Raw genomic sequence first — 20,757 nt, forward strand, 5'->3', positions numbered from 1 at the left:
TCAAAGAATTGATACATAATTAAAAAATACCGTCGTTAGGCTACTACACAGCGGCTAATTTTTTAATAAAAATATGTTTTTAAAATGGCATCTTATGAATATTTTCCTCGTTTATTCTTCATTAAAAAAATCACTGAATTTATATGTAATCAATTTTCTTATACACTCGACGTGGAATAATTCTTTATGAGTGCTTGACTTATATTACACGATGCCACCTATATACAATAATAAAGCCTAACTATAACAGTATGACGTCGTGCATAACAGGCCGTCTCCGAATTAATGGAATAGTCTGTTTAATAAAATTATAGTTGTGTCTCAAAAGGTGTGCTTATTAATACTACTTAATTATATCCGTGGGCGAAACTTTTACATTATAATAGAATATAGTGTGATGAAAGGTGTGTTTCTCAATCACTAACTCAATCGCGACTCGTTCCCACGTGTGTCACACCGAACTCTACACCGCACACACGCACAATCGTTATACGATTATAACAGTTGTATAAGTAAATTTGATGCAAACATTGTCTATAAGCGATAATTTATTTATTTTAATTGTATCCTGCATGTCGGTACAATAAATTATACATATATGAATGTAGGAAATGTAGAAATACGTATCTTTAAATTATCACTAAAATTTCCATTAAACTTATATAAGAATATGATATTTATTAACTATTCTGAAGCAATTATTTATTATCATAGTTAAATAAACTTAAATACAGTCGGAAATAATTGCCAAACATATTTGAATTCAAGGCCGCTTAGTAGTGACGTTATACCGAAGTTGTTAGGCTTTATTTGCATAGCTAGTGTTGTATTATCTAAACCTCAAGTGTCTTTCCCCCATTGCACCGTACTAAATGGCTGCGGCTTTGCCCATGGCTGACACTGCTTGTCCGTGCCTAAATAGGAACGTTTTCCTTCAAGAAGCATGCATCGACGAAACGCAGGTGACTTTCTGTGCCTTCGAATTTTCTTACACGCGAGAGAAAATTTGATCCGATTGTGAGACAAAGCTCCGGGGACGCGTCGGACGTCGGTCGATCGAACGGAACGTAACGATTATCGAAAATAACGACGCCGGGCGGAGATGTCGAAAGGATTTTGCCCGTAACGAGCGGGGAAACGAACAAAGGTAGTGCTTGCTATCGATCCCATTGGATCCATTCCGGTTTCAAAGGTTTCGCGCTTATTCAGTTCCGTTTCGGTCTCTCCGGGCCCGCAGCTTTCGCGCGAATCAACCGCTTTATCCGTATTCGGTGAACCATCGTTAACGAGCATCGCTACCCCGTGTTCGTATCGGTAACGGAACGCGGTGGGGTTACGTGATCCCCACTGCGAATCGTATCGATAACCACCCACCGGTGTCCGACGGATTAATAACCAGTTATTTCGTATTCGGTCATTATTTCCGCAGCGGCGAATCGACCAGAGCTTCGATTGAAATCCTCTCATGGTGTGGGGTTCTATTGAAATTCGGAAATCAAGTGAATATGTATACTAAGAATTTCCAAAATCTTAGCTCAATGTACAGTACTATGGTTTGTAAAATTAAATTATTTATCGATTTTTTTTAATATATGCATCTGTTCATTTGTGTGTGTTGATTTCACGTGATGCAAGTTTCTTAGTAGTAATACGATAGACAGTGGAAGTAATAAGTATTTGTCATTGCTTAAATTGCAACAGCCGAAGAAAGATATTTTTCTCGTGCCAACGCCATTACTTCGATCAAGAACTCTGGTAGAATTTGCGAATTTTCACTGACGATGTCTCGAAAACGAAATATATAATCAAATGAATCTATATAGAGTTTGGTACCTATCTTGTAGAAAATGTCAAACGATTTTCAATACTTTTGATTTAGGGAACCATTACCTTAAACGGTCCACCGCTATTAACGTCGCGTATAAATGCTTGCACCGAGTCGAAACGATGGATCGAAGATAACGTTATCAGTGAGAGTCGCTGTAACGGGAAAAGCATCTAAACGCGAACGGGGGGTGATCTCTCGGGCGTTGCTCCGCGAATGGGATGAAAGAGAACGCGAGGTAAAAAGTAACCCGAAATGAAATAACGAGTACGTACTAGTCGCTCGCGAAATGGAATGAAAATTCGCGCAGGAACGGGCGAACGAGAACGAGAAAAATTAAACTCCGCCCGTCGTTCCCTTTTACGCATTTCCGATTCTTTATTTTTCGCCCGCCGGCTGCTTTTTGCGCGCGGAAACTCGTTCGCGTTACCTTCCTCCCTATTGCCGTCGTCGTTCGTTCAAGGCGTTTCAGAGTAAAAAGCGTCGAGCGAGTGGGCGGGGAGCGAAGGAGGGAAAACCGATTCGCGTTTGCGGTCTGATTCGCGATTGAAATCGAAATGTCGGTGGGGGTTGGGAGGAGTATGATGGGAAGCGGTGAAAAGCGATCTGTCCGCGGTTCGACTGGCAGCCATCGTACCGTCGAATCGCGGTGGGAAATGTTTTTTTCGTTTTAATCATTTTTCGCGAAACGAAACGGGCCGAAGACTGTCGCGATACGACGAAATCGATCGGCCGGGGGATTCGTTATCGCCGCTGGGTCGGAATTAATTCCCACTTAAGTCGGCCGAATTACATTTTAACCGAAGCGACGCCTATCGGAAATTGCTTCGAGGCAGGAACCAGACCGGACGGATGAAAACAGACTAATTTCCAAACGTCAACATCAGCTGGCAATCGGTAATTAAGGAACCTTCTGGTCAGAATCAGAAATTTCGGAGATGGACGGTGGATCTTAATCGGGGGAAATTCCCACGTTCCGCCCACTGCTACCAACAGGTATGATCCCGGAGCGATGTCCCAGCGGATACCCGAGCTCGAAGCCGCTCGTCAACCGGATTGCCTCGTCGAGTCACGAGGGTGGAAACACGCGAGCGAGCACTTGTGCGCGCTCAGCGCTGCTGGAAAGACCGACTAGGACGGGGAAGGGGATGACAGATGGGACCCGGGGTGCTCGGAAAGAGAAGCGGGGGGACTGCGAGAAACGAGCGACCCGGCGGCGCGGCGCGGTGTCGACGATCGACGTTCTCCGCGGAGAATCGCGTTCTAATTCGGGGCTTATTTCCCACGTGCCATAGAGCGATTGCGTTCATTGATGCGAATACGAAAACCTTGTCTATCGCGAGACAATGACCGAATCAGTCGACACTGGGCTACCAATTTTTTTTTTTATATATACACAGTCCCGTAACTGGCGGTACAAGCGGCCATTGGCTGATTCTGTATGAAAAACTGAGTCTAAATGCGATAATTCAATTAATGCTGGCAAAGCCGCGAGGAGGGAAGCTGGTATATTACATCTAGCGAGGATAAAGACCATAAATGCTGTTTAGAGTATTTGTCGTGGGTCTCTGTTCGATATTTACTCGATTTAAAAACGATTTTCCTTTTGTACACGGTAGTATATATTTTCATCGTTCTTTCCGTCAGCCGCGACGAATTCATCTCCCGCACGCACGTATAGTAGTACGCGCGTAAATACAGTATGGTTTTACGGTTGAAACGACCAACGGCCACGAGCTTAACACGGTGGTACGTGCAAAAACAGACTGGAATATTTCCCGTGGCGTGCGCATTCGTTATTCGACCGGTCGATGCCGGGTAATTGAATACGCGGCTTTTATACGTGACCGAGGGTGGCGTATATCACGGTTTTTCGCTTACCGCGGGCGGCACGGTCACCCGGTGGGGGCGGAAAAGTGACTGGGCAGAAAGAGACCGAAAAGAGTTGTTTACCAGAGGGAGAAACAGCGAGGAAAACGCGAAGCGAGAGAGAGAGAGAGAGAGAGGAAGAGGGGATGTGTATGACCTGTAGGGACCGAGGATGAATGGGGTTGGGGACTAGGCTACGTTCGACGCGTTCTGGTGTTCCCGAGTTTTATAGTGGCGGTCGGAATTAACGAGGGGCCGTGTTTTCACGGCGGCCGATGCGGATTTCATTTTACTATTTACATTTGGGGAATTTATTTGACGACGACCCCACGGTCGGTCGATCGCCCGTGTTTGCGATGCTGGACGGCATACAGGGTGTTCCGCTATTGGTGGGAAAAATTTGAAGAGTGATTCTACAAGTCAAAGTAAGACGAAAAACTAGACTCAACAGATTGCTTCCGAGGATCCTATTTGTTCAGTTATGGTCTATTATAAATTACACTGGCACTGATTCTCAAGTCTTCACTAAAGGACAAGATATAAAAACTGCAGTAAAACAGCGGGGTTGCTGTCCCTCACACGTCCAAGAGATTATGGCGACGCACTACAAACTCATTGATGTATCGACGTTTTTTTATGTTCTTCGAAAGTCATAAAAATATAAAAGAAAATTAAGAGAATTTATTTAATATGTACTACGTTGTATTATTACAAATATTGTTGATATTTTTATATTAAAATAAGGCGACCTGATAACCATTGCTGTTAGTTTGCCGCGAACGAAACGGTAAACGTGTGGAAGCCACGCGAATCACGAATTTTCGCCACGTTCCACGACCTAACGAACTAATATGAAAATTCCAAGGCACCTTACGAACGAACGAACGAACGAACGAACGAACGAATAGCGTAGACGCGAAATCCCGGAGGCACCCTCGGGACTGGCAGCAGCCTTGCCACCGCAGGGGGTGAGAAGATCGAATTGCATTGGCGTCGCCGTGATTCGATTTAACTTCCACGTTACAATTTTTTCGTCCCGTTTCTTCCTACGTCCGCGTTCTCTAAGTTCTCGTCCACCAATTTACGAACGATGGATTACGAAATCTGACCAACACTCGCTCGTTTATCGTCTCTCTCTCGCGTTTAACGTTCTCAAGGTTCCTCTCGGTATTTTCCTCACTCACAAGATTTTAAACGTTTCCCGATTGCCATTTCTCGGACGAATTCTCGACGATCCTCGTTTCCACGAACGAGCCTCCCACGCATGGGTGTCGAAAACTGGGTGGAAATTCGACGTCTATGATTACGGTTAGAGTGGGTACGGTACGAGCGTACTAAAACGAAACGTATATTCGAGGTTGTGACGGCGGATCAGGGGTTGAGCTCGCTAGCCCCCGAGTCGTTTATATGGTGATTCGATGGGGGTGCTTGGCAAAATGTCAAGGGACTCGTAAGGGTGGCCCGACGAGTTCCAGGCTCCTCCTTCCCCTCCTCAATGCTCGTTCCATTATTCGAACGAAAATTTTTACCCGACGATGCCGCCGTCGACTTCCCTCCTCGCTCTCGTCTTTCGCGCGCCGTTCCGGAATCGAAATACGCGCCGCGCGTATTTGGGAATGGCTCGGCGAAACTGAGCCGCGAAACGGAAAGCGGCACGTGGTTTAATGGGAACGAACGATCGCGGTGAAACCGTTTACCGTTTATTTGATACATTCGCGTTGTCGGTATCGCTGCGATCGTAAAAATACGATAGCCGGGAATCGGAATAAATGTTCGGTCGATCGACGAATCAATTGTACTTCCCAATAGGATTTGACCGGTGGGATAAAACGGTCACGGCTCCACTTTATTTCCGAGTGAGGGAGACCGATTGGCGGCTGGCTGGAGGGAGGGAGGGAGGGAAGTAGCAGGGCCAACAGGCGGGTCGCCGACGGTACATGATTGTTTGACGACGATGCCGCGTCCTTCCGCCCTCGATTTACAACGGGCCATCGAGGAATCGATGGCCATTCGCGTCGTCCGTGCGACAGATGTTGATCTAACTGCGCGTGGCAACCCTTTGTGAAAGCTGCAATTTGCACGCGCCTACCTCGCGATCAGAAAAATATGGGGTAGCGACCAGTGGCGGTTTCTTCTGAACGGAAATACCGGCCAGAGCGCGGGGGATGAAAAGAAGGGCCCGGGGATGTTGGCGAGGGAAGTTTGACGGCTACGTTCGTTGCCGATTGTTCGCCACAGCGCAAAACGTCGTCTGACGAACAAAAGTGAAACGCGAAAATCTTCTATCGATTCGTCGGACCACCATTTCTTCACGTTTTTAATTCCTTTCTATTTTGTATAGTAGTTGCGTGTTTCCTTGGTGGCGTTTTTTTTTCTTTTTAATACGAAGACGTTGATAAGGCAGGTCAGGATACGTGGCTATATTTTATATATTTTTTTCATGCTGCGGACTCGAACGTTGAGCGGTTCTAGGAAATCCACTATTCGGGACACATGGCCAAGCCTGGTTCCGATCGGTGGCTATACATCCGAAGATTACTTTTTTGCATTACTGTACAACGAACGAGGAGCCGTTGACGCGGAGTATTCGAGGTTTCTCGAGCGAAGTTTAACGCTTTAACGGATAGATCGTTTTCATCCTATAATTCGTCGCGGCAGTCATTCCCGGCATCGATTTTACACGCGGGACTTGGCTTCCCGTGACCGAGCCGGCTCCGAAGGGTACGCCGAGGAGTCAGGGGCTTAAGCGGGGAAAGGTCAACGACGATCTGACGCGAAACCCGGTGGTTGCCCGGCTCCCCTCGCGTCGCTCCCACCAGCCGGTTACCCTCGCACCCTCGTTTTTCTCGCCCGGTCCCGAGCGGCCGACGAGGAAGCGACGAAAACGAGCGACGAAGAAAATTCGTCGGAAACGAGCCGCGGAAAGTATCGCTGCGGGAAGTTTATCCCGTTGAGACGTCGACGGGTCGCGGCTTTTTTCCAGCCGTTTTAATATCGACCGCGCGCGCGCCACCCTCGCCGTTCGCTCTTCTTTCTCTTCCTTTCGACGTCCTCCGTTCGCTTCACCGGCGTACATCCTCTCTCGCGCGCTCTCCATCCTCCGTCACCGCCGTACATTCCCTCGCATCGAACGCGGGAATCTCAACCGCCGCGCCGCACCCCGCCGCGGTGTAACGCGTGCACGCTGCACGGAATTTACGACGCCGGGGAATTCGGTTGGACGTAAAACCCTCGCGCGCACCTATGCTTCCCGAATTTCAATTCCGCCTCGACGAATTCCGGTAGCCGGCGCGCATTTATATTCCGGCGAATCTTTTCCTTTCTTTCTACCACGTTACGTGGGAAGAGCCGCGTAATCCGAAATTGGAATTGCGATTCGAAATGAACGCGGTACGAGCGAGCGTTGGCTCTTGGGTCAAGATTTTTAGGAAACCGCTCGCGTTTCGGTGGGAACGATCGATGGCCCACGAGCGCGCAGACCACTTGAAAGTTTTGGCAGCCCGCGACAAGGCACATCGACCTACCGGCCGATCGATGCCTTTTCCACGTACAGAAGCCTCACTCGTGTTTTTCGTAAACGGGCAAAAATCCAGGAGAGGAAAGAGCGAGATCGACTTCCTTCTCCGCTTTCTTTGTGCATCGATCAATCTTCCTTTAGACGACCGAAAAGAATTCCGCTCTTGATTTTTCTATTCTGCCGTACGAAACCAGGGCATTTCGACGCTGTGACTACGAATTTTACGCAAGGAGTTACGCGACGCTACATTTTTTGCATCCAAACAATAATTAATGATCTATCAGTCTTTAAATTCAGTTTTAAGAACGGACACCCTGTATACGAAAACCCCCTTTTCTTATCTAACCGTACGAGTATCGATTCTTAGCTCGAATTCCAAGACGCCGAAGTTATTAGTCGCGCCGCGCGGTGCGAACAACTCGCAACAAACTTTTCGACACGATCCGAGTTTATCCGGTATTATCGTTACTGGGAGACCGTGTTGATCCCTCGAAGTAACGAGTAACGCTGCCAGCCGCGAAATAACTGTAAGCGATAGACAAGGCGAATCGGTCGATCGCACGATTCCTTGATCCTCGTAGAGAACACAGTAAATGTTCCAATTTCTGTTCACGTCACATTTCTACTCACTGGCTTATGATAACATACGGTAGAACAGAAAGAGCCAGCGAGCAGAAATTGTTACGTGAACAGAAATTAGGCCATTTGCTGTACAACATAAACTAAAAGTATATAGGATAATACTGAAACCTTTAGTATAACAGTAATAAAACACTGGCTTATGATTTCGTATATCATGATGGAAAAGAAAGTCAGTGAGTTGTTACGTGAACAAAAATTACGACATTCGACGTAATTTGTTGTAACTGTTCTTAAAATTGTTTTATTATTATCCTACATTCTTTAATCTCTTAGGCACGGCTGAATTTTGCGCGGGACTGCTTCTTTGTACGGCAGAGTTCAGTGCGAATTACGTTTAAATGATACAGCACTGCAATGTGTGATGAATAATGCTGTTCTTTACACGAGTACATTGGAATGAAGTGTTTGATGATTAAATTATAATTTTTCTTAAAGATATGATACACGCATTTTAACTTTAACAATTTATTCTAATAATTAATAATACAATTCAGTATAGTACGTCTTAAAACACGGTAAAACACAAAGACCCGCGAAAGCCACTGTAGTGGCGTGTCGTACAGAAAGCCACTATAGTGGCGCACAGTGCCTAAAAGGTTAATTTATGTTACATAGTAAACGTCCCAATGTGTGTTCACGTCACGATTTCTACTCATTGGTCTCAGAACTTCTATGAGCGTGAGATTTTGCAGCTACTGGAGAGAGGGAGAAAGAACAGAACAACAGCACATACTACATTGGTTAAACGTAATTTTTAGTAAAAAAAAATTGTTCTTCAAGTTTCTTCAAGAAAACGAAATGAACTTTTGCACAGTGCAGTAGAGAAAAGCCAACAAGGAGAAATTGGTTCATTTCCTATAACTTCTTGCCCGATCGTGACGCTAATTACAATTCATATGAAACAGAGCATCGGTCCGAAAGGGACGCCCCGGAAGGTGTAGTTGAATGGTGTCCGGTGAGAACACTTTGGCGTAAAAACAGAGTTAGCGGCGTAATCCTTGCCTGTTTATCCGTCGTCGCCGGTCTCCGGTATCGCGCTCGGATTCCTCCCTCGTTCTTTGGCCAGGACGCGGGAGACGGCGCGGGCGGCGTGCGGATAGAGGGTCACAGGGTCTGTGGCAGCAACGGGGGCTGGATTCGAAGCTCTTCCTGTCTTAGCGGTATGGCGTTACCATAGTAACAGACTGTAAGCCGCTTAACACCACCCTCTACACCCTTTCCACTCGTCGGAATCCTTGCGCTTCCGTCGACGAGTCAACCTACACCCCCTATCGCGCGCGTCATTTTCCCTTTGCTCCCTCCGAAGCCACCGATTTCCTTTCCTCTTTTTCCTCTCCTCTTCGCCGCAGCACGGTTCCGTTCGAAACGGGTCAGACGGTTCTTCCTTATCGCCAACAACCATGCGGAGAAGCTCGTCGCCCAAGTATCTGGCCGAGGGACATCTGCTTACGAGCGGTAGCTCCAGTGGAATAAACGGAGTGCGCGCAGTTTGGCGTAATGGCCTCTCGCGTATCTCGTATCATATGCGCGTTTATTATCGATATCGAGGCAGCCGTCTGCCGCTCGTTTTCACTCCTCGGGTTCGTTTCGTTCGCCTGTGACCTCCCCTGGCGTTTCGAGAGTGGATGGGCACGAAGGGCGGAAAGAAAGGTTATTAAGACGACGGTGAAAGGATCGCGCTGTGAAAAGGGATCGAGGGTGACTCGCGCGCGCGCGAGAGAGAAAGAGAGGCGGAGAGTCGCGTGTCCGTTGAGAAAAACGGCGAGGGTGGAGCGCCACGCTGACGAGGAACGGAGGGTGAAAACCATCCTCGGAATCTCCGCAGAGGGAGGGCGGCCGTCGGGTACTCTCTTTCCTGTTATTTTCTCGTTTTAACCGGCGCACTTTTCCGCGTGCGCGGCGACGAGAGAGAATATCGCCGTTCGTCGTACCTTTTTCTTTTGGCCAGCATCGCTCGGGACAAAGGACCGCCCGGATGCCGACGCGTTCTACCTCGTCCTTGATTTACAAAGAAGAGAAAAAAGTGATCGGGGAGAAAAGCGAAAGAATAAAAGACGAAACGCGGAAAGAATGAATTCGTGGATCGAGTTCTTCCGTCCTCTCGATAGAGATCGATCCTGCTCGGATTTCTTCTGAACCTTGGGGAGGAGGAGGGGGGCGTTGGCGTATTCCTTACGTCGGGTACGCTGCGCTTATTGCCGGGTAAGAACCCCGATAAGAATCGCGCGCAAACCGTTTCAAGCCACAGCGAGAGACTTTCCTCGGTTTTCGGTGGAAAACGCGAACCGCGAATCGTCCGCGGTCTACGTAATCTCCTCGGAATTTGGAAATATATAACAACTGTCCTGAAACAGTGGCAAACGTCCACGTCTGATCGAACTCTCTCAATCTGTTTCAGGTGTCCAACAGCCTATTAGCAACAAAGCGCAACCCCCGGCGATCGGCAAATCCCACAGACCCAGTTCCGTCGTTCCACCTCAGAGTCACACCCCGGGACCCGGGCCGGGCGGACAACAGAACAGCAGGAGTTTCGCTGCCGCTCTGAGAAATCTGGCGAAACAGGCAGGACCGGCGCCTCAGGAAGAAGAACCACGCGCGAGCCCCAAGAACCGAGCGCCGCCACCTTTGGTCAGAGGTCCTTCCCCCGCCAAGGTGAGTAATCGCACCGCGACCGACCTCTCTACCTTCCTTCGTTCCGTCTCTTCGTTTTACCTGCTTCCGTGTGTCTGTCTCGAGTGAAAGCCGAGCCACGGTACTCGATTGCCATCCTTTTTTACCAGTCGCGAACGGATACGTGTCCGTACGCGGTTGATCGATTATCCGAATCGCAACATCCGTATACACTGACGTCAAAGTAAAGACAATTTTAATTTATGCACATACCACCACCTACGTTGAAATTCTTTTTATTTTATGCATAATACAGAGTTGCGATCGGATTCTATGGAAACGTCGAGTTCCGATGAAACCTGACTCGTGTGGGAGACGCGAAACGCGGCGATTAACGAATCCCGCGAACTGTTATGTACATGTTTCAGGAACGGTCCACGCACGAGAGAAGGCCAGAAGAGATGCCGTTGATGTACACGCCCACAAGGACGCCGGAGACCAGCAAACACAGCGTAACTGCCGCCGCAGCGACCGAGCTGCTGGCCCGTTCAGGCTTCCAGCCGTACCGGCCCGAACACCATCCGGCCCACGCTCCACCAGCGTTCACCCTGGATCACACGGCCTACAACCCTTATCACCCGGGTCTCTACCCACCGCCGCACCTCCAACACGCTTATAGGTAACGCATAGGACCGCTCATTCGTCCGTTCTTAGATCTCGCGGTACGTTTGTCATTGCATCGTATCGCTAACGTGTCTCCTTTACTCGTGCCACGCAGATTAGAGGAACAGTTGTATTTGGAACGGTGTGGAATGCTGAGACCACCGTTATTTCCCGGGCTGCCCTCGTACCCTTTATACGGGTTGAGATATAGCCCGGACATGCTGCCGGCCCCGTCCCTTGGACTGATGTCTCCCGCGATGCACGAACGGTAAGTTCGTAGAAGCGCGATGAACGGGGCACGGATATTTATGGGCTCGCGAAAAGAGTCTCGAGCATCCAAGAGGAGCCGTCCTCCGTCGCTCGCATAAATATCCGAGCATCGTTCCGCACCGATGAACGAAACGACGACGACGACGCGTAATACCGAGTAGAAGACGATTCCGTTTACGAACGATGCCGCGGTTCTCGTTTCAGACTGAAACTGGAGGAGGAACATCGGTTGAGGCAAGCACGGGAACAAGCCGCGCTCAGGGAGGAGGAGGAGAGGAGAAGAGCAGCGCGAAACACAGCTCCTGTCGCCCCGGTACCCGCGCCTGCACCTGCATCGGCCGATACTGCAGGTGAGCGAGTCGCTCCACCCCCCACTGCCTTTCATTAAAAAGAAAGCATCGATTACGAGCGATCGCGGGACTTCTGTCCGGTCGCTTGTTACGCGCGGAAATAACCTTTCTCTTTTATCTGTCTCTTTCTCTCTCTCTCTCTATCTCTATCTCTATCTGTTTCTTTCGCGAGCGCGTTTATGTACCACCAAGCTCGACGACTTTGACGCAAGGTCTTTTTATCGTGTTCTTTTCTTCTCTTACGGTCGTTTCTTTTCTCCTGCCACGAACAGTGGTAATGCGCTTATCCGTTCTTTTCTCCTCCCCCCTTACGGTCTTCCCTCCTTCGAGCTTCTTCTTCGCGCTTAAGTCGGTGCATTTGACGAGAGAACCGTAGAGACACCAGAACGATCGATCTTCCATGTATTTGTTCTCGGATTTGGTTTGAAAATCGGTGCCAAGCGATCGAAAACCCTCGACGACGACGACGACCGACGTCGCCGATAGCGTAACGCCATGAAAAGTTTCGAAGCGATCTGTACTGCGAACTGGCGAAGTAACGAGCGAGGAGAAGTCGTTTGTAGAAATATTAATATACCTCGACTGTGAATGGAATCGAAACGAAGAAATGAAAAAACATACTACGCTTCTAATTTTAATCTAGATATAATCAAAAGTTTATAGTCGTGTAGCCGATTGTTTCTCGTAAAGGATAGATATTTTTTAGGTAAGCGTCTAGCACGATGATATCGATTTGTTGTTAAGCTTTACGTTTACCCTTCGGATTTTATCGTTTCGTCTTGTTTTTCTTTTCACTCCTCTCCGTGGAATATCGTTTCCAAGCCAAAAATAATACCGTTGATCGCGCAACGGCAATCCCTCGCGAAACCTCTTTCTCGAACGCTTCGAAGTCGAGAAAGTGAGAAGTGCGCCGTGTCTATCCTGGATTCGCTGGGATTATTCAGAGGGCAGACGATAAAAAACGAAAGAGACGCGATTCGAGGTTTCGATTTAATCGAGACGGTTTTGTGTTGTGTCGACTCGTGGACCGAAGTCAGACTTATATCGGCGGCTACGACTGTCCGCGTTGATAATAAAGAAGAGTAAGTCGGCCTTCGGTCGGCCGCGCTTATCCGTTTGCATCGTGTTCGAAACATATACGTTCCAAATAATTTTTATAGCGACGGAACGTAGAACCTCTTAACCGTTGTACAATAATAATGATATTCATTAAATAGTTAATGATTTTGTAGTCACAGTAACGTCTTCAACGGCGAAACCTCAACATAAGAGTGCACATCTTTTCATGGAAAAGCTTTTCGACCTTCGTCGCCGATTCGTCGTTTGCTCGAAGGCCGATGTTGCGTAAAATCCTGTTTTCGTTCGAATTTATTGACGAGCGCTACTTTGCAAGTAGACGTTTCGTTCGTCACCGATAAGCATAATTTTGTGTTCTGCTCGCGTTTGCGCGCATAAAAATACGTCGATATCGCTGCAACCGAAACCGATAAAAAACGATAGTAGACGTTAATAATTACTATTAATAAGTTTGACGCTTTATTTTTAAGTTGCTTTCCTCTATTACCTCCGTTGTGGTGTTTTTTTTTTATCTTCTTTCTGTCGCTTTCCTTTTCTTTTTAGATAAAGTGTCTCTATATGACAACGATATTATTTCTACTTCACCTTCGACTAATGATCAGCGAATTTTTTTTTTTCTAGAAACATATAAATAGGAAAGCTAGACATCGTGATCTAATCGCTATTTTGCGAAACGAATCTAATCGTCAGTTTTTTCCGAAACTGAGTGCACTCTTGCGTTTAGTTCCCGCAACTGTTTTAGAAATTTGCAATTACTAAACGATCAGTGTCCGAATGATTTCTAATCGATTGTAGCAAACGTGTATTCCACCAGTTTATGGACTCGATCTACCTGTATATAACTTTGTCACACAATGTTCTTTTATCAAAATTATACCGTTTTTATATAATTTATTATGTAAACATGTATATTTGGACTATAAATGAAAATAAACATTGCAAAAAAAAAACGTGATCAAAATTCTGATCGACTTTGGAATTCTTGACCCTCGATTCATTTTCTGAAACAGTTTTGGGGAAGATTCAGCGATGCATCCCGAGCGATTCGAAGTTTCGGTTCCGTTAATTACGCGTAGTTGTCCCGAGGTGTAGCAAGCGAGAAACCGCTCTTCGACCGATCCATTTGCGTGATTTCGTTCGAGTTTTAAACGGCAATCATCCCCAATACTTCGAATTGAACGCGTCTCAGTCGTACTCCTCGTTGTAAGTGACTCGTTCCAAGCGGATCGCTCAGGTAAGTTGCAATCGGACTCACCTCGGAAGATGAGTTTTCCAATTCTAGAATTTTGCGAGAACTGCACGTTTTCTAACGAGAGATGCTGCGGCTAGGCTACAACGAACGAACGAACGAACGAACGAGATTCATAGGTCGATTCTAGAATGTATTGTCGAAGAACGCTTCTCCTCGCGCATGAATCCGGCGACTGTGCGACGTAAAACAAAACGGGAGCGAGAAACGAGTCGCCTCTCCTCCGATGCGAGAACCTCGCGATAATCGCCGTCGACGATCCCGTTATAGTCCACTAAACAGTAAGCTCGACGGCGGTAGATCAGTGGAAGATTACCAAGCATTGTGTTCGGGATTTGTTCCAGCTAGGAAGCCGACCATAGCGGCTCAGATGCATATCGAGCGGGAGCGAGAACGCGAGAACAGGGATCGTCCAAGCGGATGCGGCATCGGCTCGGGAATTAGCAACAACGCCAACGCCGGGAACGGTAGCGGCTTCGCCGTGGTCGGGTCTATCGGTAACGGTCACCATCAATCGAGAAAAGAGGAGCTGCCTTCCGCTCCTCCTCCTCCTTCTCCAGCTCCTGCGGCAACAGCCACGGGGCCAGCTCCGCCGTATTCAGTGGCGCCGACGGATCCAGCAGCGACGGCGAACATGTACCATTCGCGTTTGCCGGCGTTTCCGAATCCACCGGCATCAATTGCACCGCCGCCGCCGCCATCGCAACCTTCCTTGGGCTCGGCTTCTATCTGTTCCGTGAGCTCCGCGGCGATGCCGCCTCCCATGGCCTCGAACCTGCCCCCTATGGCCACCAGTCTGTCCTCTATGGGTACCAGCCTGCCCCCTTTGAACCTTAGACCACCGCCGGCCATAAGCTCGGCGCCTATCGGTCCGTCGCCTATTCCCTCTATAACCCCTATATCGTCCTTATCGTCGGCGGTGATAGGACAGCCACCGCCGCCGCCGCCGCCGCCGCCGCAGCAGCAGCAGCAGCAGCAGCAACAGCAGCAGCAGCAACAACAACAGCAGCAGCAACAGCAACCTTCATCCCTGAGCATGCCTCTGGCGCCCATCATTTCTATACCCTCCCTTCATTTGCCCCCCGTATCCTCGACTACCATTCATTCTAGTCAGCATGAACTAGCTGCGATAGCTAGCAGCCCGACAACCACGGTTACAACTTCTATATACCATCAGCAACAGCAGCAGCAGCAACAACAACAACAACAACATCAGGTGCTACAACCGCAACCATTAGTACCACTGCCATTGACGCTGCAGCAACGAAACAACGTCGCCGGCGGTGCGACCGGTACGACGAGTAGCAGCGCTTCGTCGAGTAGCAGCACGATGACTACGTACGGGACGTATACCTCAACAACGCCTAACACCGTTCAATCGATCGCGAACAGCGTGAATCACGTGGCTCCGGCTCATAAATCGCCGCCGTTGCCTCACAGCTTTCATTCAGCCTCGACGCGGACAAAAGACACGGTCCCGACGATCACGATCGCCAACGGTGGATCGACTACCGTCACAACGACGACTGCTGCCTCGGTCATCACACAGCAACCGGCTTTTGTCAGACCGTTCGAAGATTCCTTTCGTCCCACGTCGAAACCAGCACAAAGACCGATCGTGAGCAGCCATAATCACGTTATAACGAGTCAACAACACTCGTATCAAGATTCACCGATCAAATTGACCGTGACGACGACGACGACGACGACGACGACAACGGCGACGGCGACGTCTCAGGCGACCGCCGAGCGTAGCCAGGTGATCGTCGATAACTCGATTGCGGATAACGCGAAGGACAACACAGCTAATAATCAGCCGATTCTTCATCCGCAGCCTCAACATTTCCATCATCCGCACATACCCGTGTCGCATGTAGCCAGTCTGTATAAGCCGCAGCCGTATTTCTCTTCTTCTTCTTCTTCTTCTTCGTCTTCCCAACAGCAGCATCATTCTCAGCCGAAGATCAGCGTGCCGACGTTGAGTAACAGCGGCAGCAATAGCACGTCCGTGATCAGCACGAATTGTACGAAACAGAATTCGCATCATACCGGCGGCGATGCAAGTAGTCAAGCGGTGTCTGTGATAACGAGTCAACGGAGCGAGAATTCGTTGATGTCGCCGCCAAACGCCGTAAATTGTATAGTTCCCAACGAGAAAACGACGGGGAGCTCGAATCACAACGGTGGTGGCAACAACGGTCAGGCGTTGATCAACGGGAATAAAATCGTGAATCACGCGAATTCGCATTACAAGAACAGCGCGGACGCGTCGCCGATAAAGGAGATGAAAGTTAATTCGTGCGTCGTGAGCGAGAAGATCGAGGCACGCCAGAGTCAGCCGAGTCAGCTGGAGCAGAATCACGTAGGCAAGAATTCGGTTCAAGACGTCGTCGGTAAGGGTGCTCCGACTCCTCCCCCTTCGGTTTACGAGGAACAAGAAAACGGTTCGCTCGAATCTGAACCGGACGAAGAGATAATCATACCCGAGAAGGAGGCAATCATACCTGAGTCTGAGACCGAGATATCCGAGTCGGAGATCAACAAGATACAGCAGAGCGATCAGAACTTTTTGTCCACATTATCGTTTCGACCGAGTTTTAAGTTTAATATAAACGATATCGCGCCGAAGCCTATCGACACCGATCAGCTGATGCAGAGCATCCAGTCCGAGGAGGTTTTGCGTACCTGTCAGAACGTTTCGAACGTTCTGTTGCAGATACCAAAATACCAAGAGAAACTGTTGAATTTCTCGAACGAGCTGAAAACCGCATTTTGTTTCACCGACAAGTGCAATAATTTGACTGAGATTTCCGTGAGGTGCGAGCCAGCGGTGTTAAACGTGCCTGACCTGAGCAAGGCTCTAGTCAAAGAACAGGACGCGGCCAGCGATAAGATTTTCCTTGTACCTGAGAACCCGAAAGCGTTGACGTCCTCGTTGGATCTGGCAGAGAAACGAAGAAAGCGGAAACGGGCCAAGAACGCGGGGGGTCTCGTGTGCAGTTCCGAATCGGAGGGCGAGGAGGAGATCAAGGACGCGGATCTGTGGATCACCAAAGGTCCGCCGGCCAGGCCGCGGTATTCGGAGAAGAAGCTTGCTTTCCTCGCCATGTTCGGTCTGACCACGTTGAGCATGAAAAACGGTAAGCAGCTTCGGAAATGTACTATGCGTGAAAGGGTTACCACCCCCATACATTCTAATTTATTATTATTAGTAAATTTCCCAATTTCTGTCAACGTCACCATTTCCACTCACTGGCATATCTTTTGTATAATGATGATTTTGTATAATGACTCATGATGTATTTTGTTTATTCATAATGCGTCGGTGCAGAAATAGAGCTTTTTAAAGTGGAGAGGAGGTACAAGTTGAATCCGGATCCACCGGAAGTACCTTTGGACATGGACCAGTCGGTCGAATCCGTGTTACCTATACCGCAAGAACATCCAGACGTGTTGCGTTACACCCCTGATTTCCAGCCGAAAGTTGGATTTCTCAAGTCCATAGGCCTCGACTTGATGCCTCAGAAGAAAAGAGACGGTAATCGATCGATTTCCTCAATTTTTAAAAGCTGTGCGAAATAAGAGATGTGCAAAATAATTTCCCTTTTCCTGTTTGCAAAACACCTACAGAAGCGGAAGCAACGTGGCAGTACGTACTGCAGGATCGTAAGAAACGGAAAAGTAGGAACACGGTGACCGCGTACTGTGACAGAATCGCTAAGGTTTATTCGGAAAACCCGCCGAAGGTACCGAAACCGCCTAAGATGAGGCTTTTAAGCAAATTGAAAGTGAAGCAGCTTCCGGAACGGCCGCCGCCTATGCCACCTCTCGTTCAGAACATCGTCTCGATGGACTACTCCTCTTTGTCGCCTATGCCTGGTGAGAACGGCGTGAAACAACAGCAGCGTTGCAAACTTGTCGACATCAAGATCGTGGACGAAGATGTGGCGCTGACAGTCACCGATGGCAGCAGGAAAGAGACGACATCCAAATGGACCAGCATCGAGGATATCATGCTGGCTTACAGAGAATATTCCAAAGGTACACCCCAAAGATCCGATTGTTGAATCAGTTCCCTATTTCACGAAGAATTCTTAATCGTATAATTAATCGATTTATTTTCGTTTTCAGAAAAAGCGTTGGAGAAGAAAATTTTAATGTGCGAGACATCGAAGCTGGTGGCACGGTCGAACAACTTGCGGACCGAAACGCTTCAGCTGGAGCGAAGAATATACGACCTGTTGTCCGCGAGAACGGCTCTCGATTTGGAGAGGCGAGTGCTCAGCGAAAAGATCGAGAGGATCACCGCCCTTGTCAAGCACCTTAGGTAGCGACGCGTAACGCACAACACGGAAACTCATTCATCTGTGATATTATAAAGGGATTAAGGGTCGTTAGCGTACAGTACCAAATATTAAAAATCCTAACGATTTTACCGTTTGAAGCAGCGCAACAAGAGAGAGTTTCGCGGGAAACCGACCAAGTGGTGTACACAATTATTTTGCATCGTTTCGTATATCGTGCGGAAGAGATACGAGAATCTTACAATAGCAGCAGAAGCAGCCGGAGCTAGACACGTATCTTTCGTATTTCGTAAACGAAGTCGCGGGCACGCGGATAATCATATCAGCGCAGAGTTACAAGGGGGACATGTGAGAAATTGATAACGAGCTAACGTGAAGCGTGCGCTTCTTGACGGATAGCCGAGGAGGGTAGCTGCGCGCGCGATTCAACGACCTTCTACGATAATCGGAACTAACGGCTCTTAAACCCTAAGCTATAAATAATTGTAATTTGTATCATAATATTTTAACGAGGAATAGACAAATCGTGTAACTTATTTTATTCTGCGTAATGTGGACTCTATGTCAGATAATAACTCGAAACTGTACGATACGTCACGATTTATATACGAGTCGGTCGTCGAATAGTATACCTGAGTGTAAAAGAAGAGGGGAACAGCTAATCGGTTCACCGAAAAACGATTGCTCCAACGATTGCGGACACTTTCATTTTCTTCTTCTTCTCGTTTGTTAACTACCCTTATAAAATGAAAATAGTCGGAAAAATTACGAGACACGAACCACAGACTGCGATTGCGATAAATTCGTGTTCGAGAAGAAAGCGGGAGGGGAAACCCGCGTAGGAACGTAACGATTATTTTTAACTTAAAAGATCTTTCGAGATGGAAGTAACGACTCTAGTCTACGGACATTCGTAGAATACAGGAAAATCGCACCGTCTGATTGTACGTAATGATCAGAGTAGTGAACGATCCTTCCTTTTCGATGTCCACTGTTCACAGTAAATGAACGTGCGAAGGCCAGTGAATAACGAGAGAAAAATTAACCGTAACAGCAGTGAGGTACTTACGTAGGTAAAGTGACTTAATTTAAACGAAAACGTGAGACATCGCGCGAGCACATTCCACGAATTTAAAAAACGAGAACACATGCTTGTTACCCGACCTCTAACATTCCACGTTTCGAACAGTAATCGGATCATACAAAAGCAAAAGTGAGAAACGAACAGAACTCGTTTCACATCGGAAAAATGTCATTGCCGTTTTTCTTTTTTTCTACGTTCAACTAAATCGGCGCTACGCCACATTAATTTAGTATCCTTATACTTGTATCTCACTCGGCTCTCTGAGCGTACTGTTCAACAACTACGCGTCGTAACACCTCCAGTATGTACGATAATAATACGAAATCCATTTATAATTTTCATCATTTTGTTCATTGAGTGCCTAACGTTATCCTACATTTGTAAATATCATTATTTTTATGTATTGTATAACGAACCAAGACCAAGACGAAACATTTTTTGGTCTCAATTTGGCCAAAACAAGAGCCTAGGAGTAAATTGTTGAAAATATGAACATTGCGTACCTTTATTACCCCCATCTGTTCCGCGAATGGATTTCCGAGTACTGCGTCTTCAAAGTCGTCGGGCTATCAAGAGCTTTGAGATATTTATAGTTTTCTAATCTAATTATTGAGCATAATTATTTTAACACGTGAACCATTCAACTATTTTCACAATTACCTTATAATGAAATAATTGCAGACATCATTTTTTGAGATTTTTTTCTGGTAATGTCCGAATGTCATGAATTTTTAATTTAATTATATGCCTGATATTATGATCTTGGCATTTTTATTTCACGCGCATAAATCATGGGCAATTCTGAGTGTGAGAAGTTGAGATCGGAAATCATTATCCTCTTACCTAGATCATCGAAATGATCCTGCGCGTTGATAAACAGGAGCAAAGATCGCTTTAGATCGTTTTAGTATCATTGATGTGTAAAAAGTTATTCCTGTTAGAAATGTAAATTTATCGGTCGTTTTTTGTTATTAAAAACCATCTCAGTTGATAGAGAAAGTCAAAAAGATTAAAATGGCTTCTGATTCATTCCGATATCTCAAAATCAAAATCACCTCACTTCGGCTCTAATTCTTTTTCTGGGACACCGTATATATAAGCCGGCGAGCCGGCGAACGTGCGAAAAGGACAAAAAACGCCGAAAAAACTACGCTTGTTTTTACACGGCGATAGCTATCTCCGGAACGAGAAGTCCGACCGTTTTTCTACCTCCGTTTTTTTACCTTCGTTTTTTACCTGCACTTTTTTACTGCGCCGAAACCTCGGCGACTTTTTTCACGCGCTATGGGGAATGGGT

The 20,757-nt window shown here is 47.4% G+C and overlaps 1 protein-coding gene across 2 annotated transcripts in view; it reads left to right on the plus strand.

Moving 5' to 3' along the window:
- px (MAP7 domain-containing protein plexus) overlaps positions 1 to 19,953 on the plus strand; it is a 59,175-nt gene extending 39,222 nt beyond the window's left edge. For both annotated transcript variants that reach the window (XM_018036215.2, XM_018036216.2), the window contains exons 8-15: positions 10,252 to 10,505; positions 10,892 to 11,142; positions 11,242 to 11,394; positions 11,601 to 11,746; positions 14,417 to 17,212; positions 17,404 to 17,610; positions 17,703 to 18,113; positions 18,204 to 19,953. In XM_018036215.2, the coding sequence (XP_017891704.1) occupies positions 10,252 to 10,505; positions 10,892 to 11,142; positions 11,242 to 11,394; positions 11,601 to 11,746; positions 14,417 to 17,212; positions 17,404 to 17,610; positions 17,703 to 18,113; positions 18,204 to 18,403 (4,418 nt within the window). In that variant the 3' untranslated portion in view covers positions 18,404 to 19,953. The remainder of the gene's footprint in view (positions 1 to 10,251; positions 10,506 to 10,891; positions 11,143 to 11,241; positions 11,395 to 11,600; positions 11,747 to 14,416; positions 17,213 to 17,403; positions 17,611 to 17,702; positions 18,114 to 18,203) is intronic.
- The last annotated feature ends 804 nt before the right edge of the window (positions 19,954 to 20,757 follow it).

Source organism: Ceratina calcarata, unplaced genomic scaffold, assembly GCF_001652005.2.
Source record: "Ceratina calcarata isolate Rehan_Ccalc_2016 unplaced genomic scaffold, ASM165200v1 scaffold98.2, whole genome shotgun sequence".
NCBI lineage: Eukaryota > Metazoa > Arthropoda > Insecta > Hymenoptera > Apidae > Ceratina > Ceratina calcarata.